Below are 15513 nucleotides of genomic sequence, written 5' to 3'. Positions count from 1 at the left end.
TATTAGAAGAACCTCTCCGTAGGTTGGCCCTAAATTTATCCCTTCCGGTGGTCCTCTCCTTTGGAGCAACTGAAAAGGGATTTAGCCACATGAATGTTTGCGAGGCCGTATGCGATTTTCTAAAGGCAACAAAACGATTAGAATGTTAAACTGAGGCATAAATTCACTTTATTTCAAACCATATTAGCCTGTTCGTTCTTTGTATTACCTCTATTTTATTTCCAATCTATCGTTTACCAATTGGTTCTTTGTTTAAACATCGCTATCTAAATAATCAGGGTGGTAAAACAACTCCACCTCACAAATGAGGCACCGTCCGTTTCATGGCTGATCCCCCGTGGTGGGTTGCGCCAGGATGAGGAACAACCAACCAACCAACCAACCAACGTTCTTCTTCGTGTCTGATTATTTAATCGTCGCGGCTGCTTGAACGTTTGTTCGAGCCGCTAGCGCGTCACGCTTTGTGTCATAGTGGTGTTTTATTTTTGTTGCGACTGTCTCTCTTAGGGGTTCAATGAAGAAGCCCCAAAACAGAAAAATAAAACACATTAGTAATTTTCGTTTTAATACCAAGGTACAATCTTTCTTAACGTTGCATTAATCCAATCATAAGCTCGCCCCCATCCGCGATCATTTCCACCCGCAAGATTTATAGAAGGTGCCACTTCGTGCTGATGCGGTTTGCAGCAATTTAGCCATTTTACTGCGTGCTTAGACATATTTTAAATTATTCTGTGTTTTAAATCAGTGCTTAGACATATTTTAAATTATCACCAGCTATCACTGTAGGCAAAAACAAAAACGAAAATGTTGGAGGGCCTCTTGTGTTGGAGAGCCTCTTCAAAAAGGAAGGACAAAAACTTTGGTCTCGCTTTTTCGCAGTGCAATGTGTCGCTGTGGGCCTATTAGTGATAACATTGGTTGCTGCCACACACAATGAATAATTCATTACAGGCTCTTCATTACCATCATTACCAACCAGTCTCTGTTTCTCTTTAAGAGGGATCCAAAAACAAGCCAAAGATTGGACCTATTCCCACCTAGCCTATGCAATATTTGACCATGTCAGCACGCCAAACTGTGACGCACTTCAGCTTGGTACACATCAAGAAGTCCGTTGAAACAGCACATTGCACAGCAGTGTCACTGAACGCAAAACTTCCAATGCATGCGTCGCGCGGCCACAGACTCACGAGCAGCCACCGCAGCCGCGAGCAGCCGCCTGGTAGACAAACAAGGCAAAAAAAATTGGTGGCTAAGATGTCATCATAACTTGTTGTATTAACTGCAGCGTGGGGACATGAGAGAAACACAGTGGTCAGCATGGGTCACTTTGCTTGATCGTGCACGCAAACTTCAAAATTAATGTAAAATGCCATACGAGCTATATCCACTGTTATTTTGCAGATATTATACACATGTTCACGGAAATTGGTCGTACACACTATCTTGGCGGCGAAACTTCGTGTCAGTACCCATCGACTGCATCACATTGATGATAGTAACGCAAGGTTCTGCCGAGTCAGACGAGCGTGCATGCCGAACTTTACTGAAATCTGATCAAGGCTACATTTGCCACTAAATCTTCATTACAGAGTCTATTCATGCAGAATAATTAAACAACATAAACAACTAAGGCATGAAATTTTCATGTTGGAAAATCTATAAACAGAACTTCGATGATAAAAGTTTGAAAACTAAAATGTGTCGATACTGCTAGCTGTTCCAGCCTTTTTACAGTGCAGTTCACTGAACGAAATCTCATACATGCTGCTGCATCAGTCATAACGATACGTTCACTTGAGAATATCAACTTGTGCGTTGAGGCTATAACAAGAAGTGCAAACAATAATATGCTTTTAACTGTATATCAAATGCAACATACAGCATTTTGGACAATTTCCTAAGCATGACACTCACTGTGCTATAAGATTCCTCGAACAACACTAAAACGGGGCTTTACCAATGTGAGTTCATGCCAGCCGCTGCTTTTCGTGGCCGGGCTGGTTGCAAAAGCCGCTGAGAACAAAGCAAACTCTATGTTGACTGCATAACCTGGTTATAGAGCAACACAGGAACACGATAGCGAAGCTATGGCATCTCTCGTGCACTCATATGTGTAGAAAGTTAAAGCAGAGACAGTTAAAAAGGTCAGCTTGTTGAAGATGGCACTGACCTAGTGCAATGCTGCGTTCCTGGAGATGAACCAGCCAATTACATCGGACTCTCTCCATGTCCACAAAATGAGCAATCCCTACAAACATGGGCATGAAGAGTTGATGACATATATGATCGCGAGAACAGGTTGGTGACCCTATGTCTGTCAACAATGAGGACATGCAACACAGGTGGTTCAAGTAAACAATCTGCCCATCAGTTGGCCTATGCTGGCCAGAAAAAAAGAGGCTCACTTTTATTCATGGAAGAAAAAATTTCAGACATGCTTCAGGCTGGATCGTCCAATTTAAAGATAATAAAACATCCTGTCGATGAGCACATGAAGAGGCGAGACTGGTTCGCGTGCAGCTCGGTCACCAGTTTTTGGCTCTGACCCGTACCTCGCAATCATTCTCCACAGTGTAAATAAACATTCTTCATCGTCACAATTGTGGTGGAAGGCGCTGGGTAAGCTAGCTACTGTCAAGCGAGACTGGAAGGCAACCGTCTGCTAACGACGTAACTGCAACAGTACGAGCTTCACTGCAGCCATTGACTAGCGGGCTTGCCACCACTACCTCCAGAGATGAGTTCGGACGGAGACATCCAGCAGCTGTCCGCAAGGGTGTCGCCGTACTGCCCCAGAGAGCTGTGCACGCCCACAGGAAAACCTGGTGATGATGTTGAAGAATGGCTCAGACACAATCAACGGTTGAGCCGAGCCAATGGCTGGAACTCCTCTAGCCAGTTGTCTCATGTGGGTTTATTTCTCGACTTCACGACGTTAGAATCACTAGGACACTCTGACAACCTGGGATCAATTACACAGTTACAACGGAGATGATTACATAGTTACAACGTAGTGTCGCGCTTCATAAAGCGAGAATATTCTGCATACTTGATTTCGCAGTATTTTTGTGAACCAGCGTAAAACATGCTGTCTCTGTGTGGTTCCTGTTAAGAACTTAAGACTTTACGACCTGACTTGGCATAGGGTAACAATGCCAAGAAATGTATAACATAATGGGCGTTAATGCGCCCAATTTACACAATATTCTATTTTACTGCTTAAGCTCTCGTGATGCTTTGTTTCATTACAGTTTATCATTGTGATATTGTAGTAATTTGTTGTTTCGATTGATTGATTGATATGTGCGGTTTAACGTCCCAAAACTACCATATGATTATGAGAGACGCCGTAGTGGAGGGCTCTAGAAATTTAGACCACCTGGGGTTTTTTAACGTGCACCCAAATCTGAGCACATGGGCCTACAACATTTCCGCCTCTATCGGAAATGCAGCCGCCGCAGCCGGGATTTGATCCCGCGACCTGCCGGTCAGCAGCCGAGTACCTTAGCCACGAGACCACCGCAGTGGGGCCGTTGTTGTTTCGATGCAAATGCCTCTCAAAGCTGCAGAAAACATACAGCCGTTCCTGTCACTTTTGCCAAAACGGCCATGAACAAAACATCTCAAGGACTTGCCTCAGGCGTATTAAAAAAATTCCGCAGAATAGAGCATTCTCATGGTGGTATAAGCACTCAGTGTCTGGGCACAGTATATTCAAGCCAGAAAACGTTGATAAGTAATGTTGCTCAAGGCTGCTAATGGTGAAACTGTGACTTTTAAATCAATAGTGGAAGCACTATTCAGTGTGAGAAATGTATAAAATACCGCAGCAGCGCTTACATCAGTTGGCAACGTTCGTTACCTGGTGGCGAGAGTCGCTTTTGTATCCGTAATAATAAAACTACAACCAGCACTCTACAACTAGCCTTCACACAGGGAATGGGCATCGTCAGAAGGGGGAGCTGCAAAGGGGCACTTGACCCTTCAAGTCTCACTGGCACTCGCCCTCACCCAAGCTCCCTCAGCCGTGATGCACTCGCCCTCACCCTCCCTCAGCCGGGATGCAACGCTGGTTTGCACCCCCAATGAGAAAATCCAGCCGACGACCATGAGAACCAAAAAAAAAAAAAGATGCGTGAAACCACAATGGGTGAGGCTTCTAGGTTTATGGTGAATAACAAGCAGATACGATTGAACATGACCAAGCAGCAAACAGCAAAATAAACACTAAGTAAGACTGCAATACAAAAAGTTGCACTGTTTTTGATGGATTCACCCAAAACGACCTAAAGGCGAAAGCCGTCTTTTTTTATTCAGTCTTTTTATTGGTCTTTCCCACACCCATTCGAAGGTTTCCTGCACCTAAAGTGGCTTTGCACTGGTTCTATGAGCAGAGGCATTCCAAACATTTAGTACCTCAAGGAATGCCAGCCACCCACGCCTACGCTACACCAGTGCTTTCCCCAGCCGCGATGCAAGACGGGTTCGCACCCATGGCATCATCCTGCTGACACTCATGGACTGGCGGGGTAGAATCTGCACATCGACTGACAATAAAACGAGATTGTGCTCACCTCCGTGTCCTCTTAGGCGAATGCGCAAGGAACCCTGTGATTCCTCAATGAGGAATATAACGGTGTCGCCTATATGACCCCTCGTATTACGTGCTAAAACAACGGTAAAACCCAAGCCCCGTAATCACAGCGAACTAAAATATTTTAACAAAGGTCAAACTTAGCTGCAGCATCACAAAAATTCAAGTCCTGAAGTAGCACTGAGCAATGAAACCAAACGTCCGATGTCTTTCGCGTCTTATGACACCCACGAACAGAGCAGGTTTGTCGGCCGCTTTTCTTCTTCGGCGTGTTCTGTGATGATTCTGGCTGTTTGTCGCGAGCACTACAACCTAGTTGGCGAACATGACGTCGGGGCACGGGGTCGGGGCATGAGGTTGGCGAGCATGAGTTCAGCCATTTCTTCACAAGAGCAGCACCTTACGCCAGCCGACGAAAGCAGGCGAAAGCGGGAAAGCGTCGTCTGTTCTGCCCGCCCAGCGCTCCGCTTTCCCGTAATGCTCCTGCCCTGATCCGCCAGGAAAAGGCACGGCACTGCGATTTGCGGAAAGGCCCATTAGCTGAAATTCAGAGCATTTAGCACTAACTGCAGAAAGTGACATATGAGATTACTAGAATTGACAAACGTTTTGTAATTTTTTTTGTTTTTGAGCATGCATAATGAAAATGTGAACAAAAATGGGGTGAGGGGGGGGTACTCATCTAAGGTCATATACAGTACATTAGCATATTTCGGGGAAGTTTTGACCACCCATTTAGCGTTTGTCAAATAGCGATTACCGTGGCTGTGATTGAACATGCATCAGAACATCGTGCCACCGCGTATGTTGACTGCTTGTTTATTGCTTTCACAAATGTGCAGCGTTTTTTTTTAATACCATGTTTGCATATATGTTTCACTAGATTCATGGCGATAACCTGCTGGCATATCATTTGGAAGAACTACGAACCCAGCCTTGAAGGACGCGCACACAACAAGATTCAACACGCAAGCTTGGTCGTCAGTATTTTAATGAAGCTACATGGTTCGCAAGGAAAACCAAGACGCACATGCGCTACACGTGATGCAACTAGAACAGATGAAAACACTGCGCATGATACAATTGATCAGATAAATATAATCCCCAACACGTACCCATGCGCCGTAAAAACCATGAAGATTTAACACAGGGTATTATACGTCCTAAATTACATTTCTCTAAAAAGATGATCAACGTCTCTTCGTGATAACGCTATAAAAGGTACACGATCAGGACCACGTTTTTTCCTTTGCGTTTTATATATTTCAGTCAGTTCCCTCTCGCATATCATGGCTTTTGATATATGCTTCCATCAGTTCCCTCTCATTTATTTCATAGCTGGGTATCGTTAAAAAATTGCGAGCAACCACACAATCTTCAGTCCAGCAGGCGAGTCTCCTCCGCTGATGTGATGGACATTTCAGGTTCTTTGAGCGTCCCACCTGGCCTATGCACACTCCACCGCAAAGCAAGGAATGGCTATCATCCCTGTCCTTCTTTTCTTCTTCCTCCTCCAACAAGGAAACTGTATGCGATAAGTATGATATCTAACAAAATAATGAGACCTTAAATTATAGATAGATATGTGGGGTTTAACGTCCCAAAACCACCATATGATTATGAGAGACGCCGTAGTGGAGGGCTCCGGAAATTTAGACCACCTCGGGTTCTTTAACGTGCACCCAAATCTGAGCACACGGGCCTAAAACATTTCCGCCTCCATCGGAAATGCAGCCGCCGCAGCCGGCATTTGAACCCGCGCCCGCACATACACACACTATATATATATATACATATATATAAGAATATATACATATATATATATATATATATATATATATATATATATATATATATATATATATATATATATATATATATATATATATATATATATATATATATATATATATATATATATATATATATAGCCACACGTCACCGCCCCATTAACAATATCCATGCAATGCCTCTTGGAACAGCCGCTATTATTACGCGGTGCATTTCTCGTCCGACAACATTCGACCTGAACTAGTTTTAAGACGTCATAATGTCAAAAAAAATTGGTATTCTGTTGCTTTCATAAAGAAAGCAACAGAATACCAATCAAGAAGGGTGTAAGGCAGGGGGACACAATTTCCCCAATGCTATTTACCGCGTGCTTACAGGAGGTTTTCAGAAGCCTAGAATGGGAACAGTTAGGGATAAGAGTCAATGGAGAATACCTTAGTAACCTGCGCTTCGCCAAAGACATTGCATTGCTGAGTAACTCGGTGGACGAATTGCAACTCATGATTACGGAGTTAGACAAGGAGAGCAGAAAGGTGGGTCTTAAAATTAATCTGCAGAAAACGAAAGTAATGTACAACAACCTCGGCAAGGAGCAGCGGTTCGAGATAGGTAATAGTGCACTTGAAGTTGTGAAAGACTATGTCTACTTAGGGCAGGTAATAACCGCAGAGCCGAACCACGAGATTGAAGTAACTAGAAGAATAAGAATGGGGTGGAGCACATTCGGCAAGCACTCTCAAATTATGACAGGTAGTTTGCCACTATCCCTCAAGAGGAAGGTATATAACAGCTGTATCTTGCCGGTACTTAGCTACGGAGCAGAAACCTGGAGACTTACAAAGAGGGTTCAGCTTAAATTGAGGACGACGCAGCGAGCAATGGAAAGAAAAATGGTAGGTGTAACCTTAAGAGACAAGAAGAGAGCAGAGTGGATTAGGGAACAAACGGGGGTTAAGGATATCATGGCTGAAATCAAGAAGAAGAAATGGACATGGGCAGGGCATGTAGCGCGTAGACAGGATAACCGCTGGTCATTAAGGGTAACTGACTGGATTCCCAGAGAAGGGAAGCGGGTTAGGGGGAGACAGAAGGTTAGGTGGGCAGATGAGATTAAGAAGTTTGCGGGTATAAATTGGCAGCAGCAAGCACAGGACCGGGTTAACTGGCGGAACATGGGAGAGGCCTTTGTCCTGCAGTGGACGTAGTCAGGCTGATGATGATGATGATGATGATGATGACTGTCAAAAAGGTGAAATTTACAGTGCGCATTTGTACATGCACACGCTATATTCAGCTTCGCCAAAGGTGAACGTTCAGCGCAAGACTACTCAGAATTTTGGTTTGTTTTTTTTTAGAGGGAAGGTGCAGCAGAATGACTAAATTTGGCATTCGGTGGTCGCTGTGAATGCGTGTAAATATTTTAGTATACCCTGAAAAGGTAAATTACGAAAACATTTTGTGGTATGGGGGGTTCAGATTGTCTTCCTCTCTTCTCTCTACTTATGGCTTTCTGGTTCTGAGTGCATGTGACACAGTATTTGTTTGTTTTTTTTAAATTTCACAGCTTTCTGAACACAGCCAACTTCCAATAAATCGGCTCAGTTATTCTGAATATTGCAGACGCCTAACGAACGAAGAAAGAGTTAACACAGAAGAAACCAGTATATGACGCGCCCTTTCTGCATTATTTTCGATATCTCACAAGAGCTTTTGTGGAGCTCGAATTCGGTAGGTTGGCGTGTCATACTTCTAGGGCTATGGCATGATGTGCTAGACATAAATTTGGGCAGGTAAGGAGAAATCTGCATGAAAAAAGCGCGACGGAGGAGCCGAAGCGCATAGCAGTATAGTGTACTAGAATTTGGGTATAGTGTGTTCAGGCACCCTCTCTCGCCATGCATCGCCGGAAGCGGCGCAAGGCGACAAAAAATAGGTTCTCAAGGCGGTGCTGTCGTAGCATGGGCTAACAGGATGGTCAGCTCCGCGCCGCTCGGCCTTCTCGGGTGCTGTTCAGTTTACCTTTTCAGGGTATACTAAAATATTTACACGCATTCACAGCGACCACGAAGTGCCAAAGTTAGGCGTTCTGCTACACGCCCCACCCCCTCAAAAAAAAATCTGCCCTGGGTAGCCCTGCGCCAATAGTTTACAGTTGGCGAAGCTGAATATAGCTTGCCTCTACAAATTTGCACTGTAGATTTCACCTTTTCGGCAGTATGAGGTCTCAAAACTAGTTCAAGTCTAACGTAGTCGGACGAGAAATGCACCGCCTAAGAATAGTAGCTGTGCTAACGGGCATTGCAGTGATAGCTCAGTGGCTAGAGCATCGAACGTGTTATTCGAAGGTCGTAGGTTCGATTCCTGTCACGGAAGGCATTTTTTCACCCACTTTTCTTTCTTCTGATTAACATTATATTTGTTCTGATAACTTCCCCTCTATATTCACTGGCATTATTGTCTGTTAGATCTCATTAACATTGTGTCAAAACACGAAAAAGGAGCCCTTAGGTATACACTTCTTTCACTTATTCTTTAACGAGGGTCTCGTAATGGCAGACTTGGTGCCATTAGGTTGTATATGAGGGACTATTGGTCAGCTTCCCGCTCGTATTAAGTTGACGTGCTACATGACACCACACAGGCTCATAAAAGGGTGTTCTACAATCGCCACTGTGGTTACAGATGGCGCTGACTGACACTCCTACGTTTAAATTCACATATACACCCAATAAAGTAGCTGGAGGGATAGCCGCCGTGATAGCTCAGTGACTAGAGCATCGAACGCGTTATTCGAATGTCGTAGGTTGGATTCCTGCTCACGGCAAGTTATTTCTTCACCCACTTTTCTTTCTTCTGATTAACATTACATTGGTTCTAGTAAGTTCCTCTATACCATCCTTGGTATTATTGTCTGTTAGATCTCACTATATATATATATATATATATATGTGTGTGTGTGTGTGTGTGTGTGTGTGTGTGTGTACGTATAAAAGGAAGGTAAATTTCTCAAAAGAGGATGCACCACTACCTGCCTACATCTTTGATAATAATAATAGATCTACGCTTATAATACAAAACATCGTCATAAATTTGCTCGCTTGCAATGGCGTTACGTCAATAGTATATATTTAAAGCAGCACAATTTGAGCTGTCGATACAAAATGAGAGCTGGTTACAATGAATATACGCAGAATAACAGACAAGCTATATATACAATTGGCACTTCTTGATATGTCTGTGTGTTGTTTTAATAAGCTTAATATGTACTAAGCCTTTCGGAAAGCAAAAATAATTACCTTCCGCAAAACTGGCACGATAAAACAGACACGGTCGTCACCGATTAATGTTGTGACAACATTACTTATACTCAAGTTTCTCGTGAAACAATCGAGCGCATGTAGGCTCATATGAGGAACACTGTACTCTGGATATCGTAGAGACTGCCCACAAAACAAGCGTATCATTTAATCACGGTTTTGGTACTTCTCCTGTCTTTGTAGTTTTCCAGTAGCCACTTACGATGTAACGCAGCTCAAAGCGCTGATTGAGTAAGACGCTAGGTGGATCCATGCAAATTCCAATTGTCATTTTCTTTCTGGGTTGGCAGGCTCTTGAAACAGTTAATGTCTCGACGCAATTTCGGCATGCCTGCATATTCACTAGTCCACAATGGCGCGTAGCTGGTGCTTCCACTGATAAACTCTCAGAAACGCATTAAACGCGCTAAAAACGAGCAATTACACGCTTTCGCAGGCTCGGGCGCGCGCGCTCCCAATGCAGACGCTCCTGAGATTTTCACTACTATGCGACTACAGCGACGCAGCTACTGTCACCCGCCAGAGAACCAGCCGAGATAAGGCGCGGCCACCTCGTTCACTCCACTGCCCCCTTCTAGTACACTGTAGCATGGGAATGATGGAGGGTAGTACTATAGTGTACTAGAATATATTCTAGTACACTATAGTAGTACCATAGCCTCCAAGATTTCCCTTGCCTGCCGGATTATCAGCGGTCACTTGGAAAGCGGCCGTCGTCGGAACTATGGTGGTGGCGTCACCTAATAAGGGTGATATAATTGGTATCTGGGGTTTAACGTCTCAAAACCACTATATGATTATGAGAGACGCCGTAGTGGAGGGCTCCGGAAATTTAGACCACCTGGGGTTCTTTAACGTGCACCCAAATCTGAGCACACGGGCCTACAACATTTCCGCCTCCATCGGAAATGCAGCCGCCGCAGCCGGGATTCGAACCCGCGCCCTGCGGGTCAGCAGCCGAGTACCTTAGCCACTAAACCACCACGGCGGGGCACCTAATAAGGGTGTCCTCAAATAAGTAGACGCTACCTAAGTTTGGCAGAGACTGCTGCGCCGCGCGGCGCACGCGGCACGAGCCACCCCCACACAGAAACGGCTGCTGCGCCGTACCGAAGTGATGCCATGCATTTCCGGTTAGGCGCTTCGTTTGAATAGTCGGGAATGCGTAGCAGTGCGTCTAGACGTTACGATAAAGTTCGTTAAGGGGGCAATACACTCCGACGTAGCGCGCGCGCGCGCGCGCGCGCGTCATGGCGAAGTTACGTTGCCGAAAACGCGACCCTCTATAGTCCGGCGGCACCTGGCGCCGACGCGAACGGCGGCATCTAGCGCGCTCTGGCGTCGTCCGGCGCCGAATGCAACCGAGTGCATTTTGCGCCGACCACGCCAAGAAAGTTAGCGCCTAGCGCCCTCTCTCGTCGAAGTAGACTCGCTACTCGGCGAGCGGTCAGAAGAAGATGGCGTCTTCGCAAGCAAGCGTACCGGACCTGTGCGACTCTGAAATCGAGAGGTTTTTGGACGCCGTCCAGCAACATCCTTGTGTCTACGACATCAAAAGAATGGACCACCGGGATGCGGAGCGAAAAAGCAACGCGCGGGAGCAGATACGTGTGTACTCCGGCCTCTCAAAAGGTGCGTCTATGCTACACACGTGTGTGTATTGTCAGTGCCTCCTCTGGCATTGTATACGTGTCCGGACATGCTGTACACTCAGCGCCTGTTTGTTGTCTTGTTTTCCCTGTTTCAGTCGATGAGTGCCTGAAACTGTGGAAGCGGCTGAGAGATCGGTATACTCGTGAACTGAAAGCTATTGAAGCGACGAAAAGGAGTGGCAGCGGCTACGTGTCTCGACGGGCCTGGGAATTCACAGAGTCCATGGCCTTTTACAAACACTGCGGCCGTCAGAGGAAGTAAGTTACGCATTTTTGAAGTTGTGTGATCACATTCATACCTGCTTATATTGCGTGTACTTAGACGACTATGTTTTTATGACTGGGTTTCTTGCTTTCTTGTATGAAGGTTTCCGCGCACCACAATCGTGTCATGCAGTGAAGCAGAGGGAGTTTTTTGTGCCCTTTATGCGATCGTGATTCGTTTTGCCTTTTCGGAGTGCACATCAGTAACATTTTTTGTGTTTGTTCACTTAAGATATACGAGTTTGTTGTACTTGCCTCGGCCCGCGCCCACTTATTTCATCCTCCATAGAATGTTCAGGGTACTATACAACTGTCCCTTTAATCCTTGCACGAAATAGCAAATGAACACTGAGTACTTCGACAAAATTTCTGCTCTCATTTGAGTTCCTTATTGCACACATATGTTATACAAAATAGGCACAAACTGTATGGTCCCATTGCCAAAGGCTAGTGCCGATTCCATTGGAAGTATACATAGCTGAGTTATCCGCGTGTGGACGGCTCCGCGATTGGCACGCCACTTATGAAACCCATTTTTTTTAAGTGAGTAGAGCGGTATTGTAGTTTACACTTGATACTATTGGTCCGAATAATCCTTCGGCATTCTGAGCGAGCGATGCATCCAAATTTAAAGGGGACAAAAGTATGCTTTTACTTGACAGTCGTGCCCCTGTTTCCCATTGCAACAATGTATGCATTTTCTCTGCAGAATGACATGCAGTCTGGAGCCAGCCACTTATGGTGATGATGGCGAGACCGCCGAGAGCATCTTTGCAACTATGGAAAATACGCCGCCATCACCCTCAGGTGTTGAAAGTCCCATGGATTCCCCACAGGAGCTATCGATGCCAGCAACGCCGCCACCATTGGCAGAACGGCCACCGGAAACCGGTAAACAAGAGGCTGCACCAAAGCATAAAAAAGGGAAAAAGAACGACAACTTTGAAGAGCAGCTGTTGTGCAAACTCGACAGCAAAATTGCAGAAAATGAGGCATTTGGAATATCCATTGGCCTCAGCTTAGACAACATGCCACGTAAGGTGGCACTGAAATGCAAAGCACGAATAATGACATTGATTGCAGAAATGGAGGAAGAAAACGATGTGCACACCATCAATGTTAGTTAAACTTTGGTTATGATAATTCTTGAATATGTTTTTTTTTCTCTTTAGGTAAGGCTGCACTTCAAAAATTATAAGTTTTCTAGAGTTAACAGGATAGCGTAAATGTACTAGGTTCGCATCGGAAATCATGTAAGGTCTACTTGCTTGATTGTTTGTTATGCTTCTCTTTTTGCTCGTGGGCAATGCCGACACCGAATATTCTGCGAAACAATTTCCTAAATGCTATCGCATTAAAAAGTAGCAAATCGATACAAATTCAATTTATGGTTTCCTACAGGCCAAAACCATGATCTCATTATGAGGCACACTGTAAATGGAGTTAATTTTGACTGCCTGTGATACACTATGAAGCTGCTAAATTTAAGTACACGGGTGTTCTGCCATTTCGCCCCTATCCATATGCGGCCACAAGGTTCAGAAGCAAACCATCGTTATTCGCAGAGCTACACTTCGCCTGCTAAGCTTCCATGCCGGGTTATCAATACAGAGAATACAATGTGATATAATGCAAGTGTGATACGCTGTTTACCAATGCTGTGATAAAATATTTTAAGTGCCAGTACACGGACAATATGTATACAACACTATGTATCTTGAACACCACATAGTATGTTACTGTGAGCATTTCTTTCTCGGTGATGTGTGTTCCATTACTATCCAAGATCTCTTTCTGGCATTAAATTAAGAGTGGTATTCTGTTTATTGTGCGAATTTCCAGCATGACATGCTTTAAAAAGTGCACTTGTTTTGCATTTCTAGTCTGTCTTTCCAATGTGGCAATGTCTTAGAATATGTGACAGATATTTTTGCCTATTTTTTATGTTATTGTGCACCTTATCAAACGTTTCACTTTTGCGCCACATGCAATGTATTTGAGCACTGTATATAGTAGTACAAAAGTTTTACAATATGTCTAATACATAGGGAACAGATTTCACGCAGCATCAAACAAAGGGCTCAATTTCACTGTGACGATGAATGTTTTATTCTCAGGTGTTTTTTCTACACATTTCAGAGGTTTGTTCATGTTCTTCCAATGCAAAATCCCAGAACAAGCAGACAACGCAGGCTGGCAGTTGAGATAACACGCATACGTACACCTTGTGTGTGTGCGTGTGTGTGTAAAATTATCTGAATATCTCCATTTTGTTTTTCACTTGCTGCATTTTTATCTCTGTGTTTCACAGAAGTATATCATGTTATTAACACATAGGTAAGTGTAACTGCTCTTGATTTATTGTGCACTTCATTCGAAAGTTATCATTAAATTCCATTTTTTCTACGTGATGCTCTTTATGTTATCTATGCATGCGGTAAATGTTTTTAAAAACAACGAGCTCACAGACCTCTGCCATGCACTCTTGATATAAAAAGACACACAAATGCCTCGCGGTTCAAAACATTCCCTACAGTGTGCTTTTAGCTTACATATAACAAAATAACAGCTTGTTGGTCATTGATTTTCACTCACTGGCGTAAATTGCTAACAAATCCTATGCAACAAGGGTTTGAAATTAACCTGTCAGGGTGACATTTTCGAAATCACATTGTATTAGTTGAAAGACTAAAAAAATGTGAATGCTTTATTTGTTTATTTCAAGGTACCTCAGGAAAGGGGGCACCACAGAAAAATGACAGAAAAAACACATAAGAGCCGAAAATGCCTAAAATAATGCGCTTGAAAAACTGTGTTACAAATATAACTGAATGCGGAAACAATCAGATTGCTCAGAAAAAGAATGAAAACTACAATTCTTGGTAACATAAAAAGCGGTGGATTGCCTGCGTATAAAACCAGCAAAATATGTACATAGTTCAAGCACATAAACAAACAGCAATGAAAAATCCACAAAAAATCTGTTTGTAAGGCAGTGCTAAACTTAAGAGAAATGCGGCAAAAATACTTAAAGTATTACATATAATACAGTCTTACAAAACACAGTACTTGAATGCGCTGTATTCTGCTAGGAATAAAGGAAGAGAACATTAAGGGTACAAACTATGCATGTATGTTTACAGGAGATTTTAGCATCACCTGACAACCTTCAGCTGCCACGGCAATGAACCTTCTCGAGACATAAAATAGTCTGCTACTTCGTCCCTCATTGCCATGGCAGCTGAGGTGGGGCGGTTGTTCGACGGCACTGTCTTTGTGCCAATTTCAGTGACAATGTGGCACCATTCTCCGTCATGCACCGTCTCGCCGCACAGCGTGTCGCTGTACTCGTCAGGGCAGTAGGCAGTATCCTCCATAAGAAAATTGTGCAAACATACGGCAGCCTGAATCATGTTTTTGAGGAGTTCTGGCGCGCCTTGCACCGTTCCAAGAAACACCCGCCACCGGGAGACCAGAATGCCGAAAGCATTTTCAATGCACCTGCGTGCCCTCGACAAGCGGTAATTGAAGACCTTTTTTCTATCATCCAGCTTTCTCCCAGGGTAGGGCCGCATCAAGTAGGTCCGTAAAGGGAAGGCTGCATCGCCAACCAAACAAAGTGGCCACTCCGAAATATTTGAAGGCAGCCCCAAAGCACCCTTTTCAAAAACTGCCTGGAGAGGACTTCCCTTGAATCAAGAACCGTCTGAATATCGGCCTTGGGCTCCGATGTACACCGTTAGAAATCTATATTTTGCGTCTGCTATAGCCAGCATAATTAGTGAATAGAAACCTTTATAATTGTAAAAGTCGGAGCCACTCTTGTTAGGACATTTGATCGCAAAATGCTTGCCATCAATGCTCCCTATTGTGTTTGGAAAATCCCATT

General features: G+C 44.2%; 1 protein-coding gene across 1 annotated transcript; it reads left to right on the top strand.

Moving 5' to 3' along the window:
* Window positions 1-11290: 11290 nt before the first annotated feature.
* Window positions 11291-14030, top strand: LOC119161935 (uncharacterized). Its single transcript, XM_075876098.1, has 2 exons — window positions 11291-11618; window positions 12334-14030. The coding sequence occupies exons 1-2, from the start codon at window positions 11584-11586 to the stop codon at window positions 12749-12751; spliced, it is 453 nt and encodes a 150-aa protein (XP_075732213.1). The 5' UTR covers window positions 11291-11583; the 3' UTR covers window positions 12752-14030.
* Window positions 14031-15513: the final 1483 nt, after the last annotated feature.

Source organism: Rhipicephalus microplus, chromosome X (genome assembly GCF_043290135.1).
Source record: "Rhipicephalus microplus isolate Deutch F79 chromosome X, USDA_Rmic, whole genome shotgun sequence".
Lineage (NCBI taxonomy): Eukaryota > Metazoa > Arthropoda > Arachnida > Ixodida > Ixodidae > Rhipicephalus > Rhipicephalus microplus.
This window is presented reverse-complemented; position numbering and strand designations above follow the sequence as displayed.

Excerpts from the sequence above, each read along its gene's own strand:
- LOC119161935 (XM_075876098.1), top strand. The coding sequence starts at position 11,584 with ATGGCCTTTTACAAACACTGCGGCCGTCAGAGGAA. Across the intron at positions 11,619-12,333 it reads CACTGCGGCCGTCAGAGGAA|AATGACATGCAGTCTGGAGC; the intron begins GTAAGTTACGCA and ends TTTTCTCTGCAG.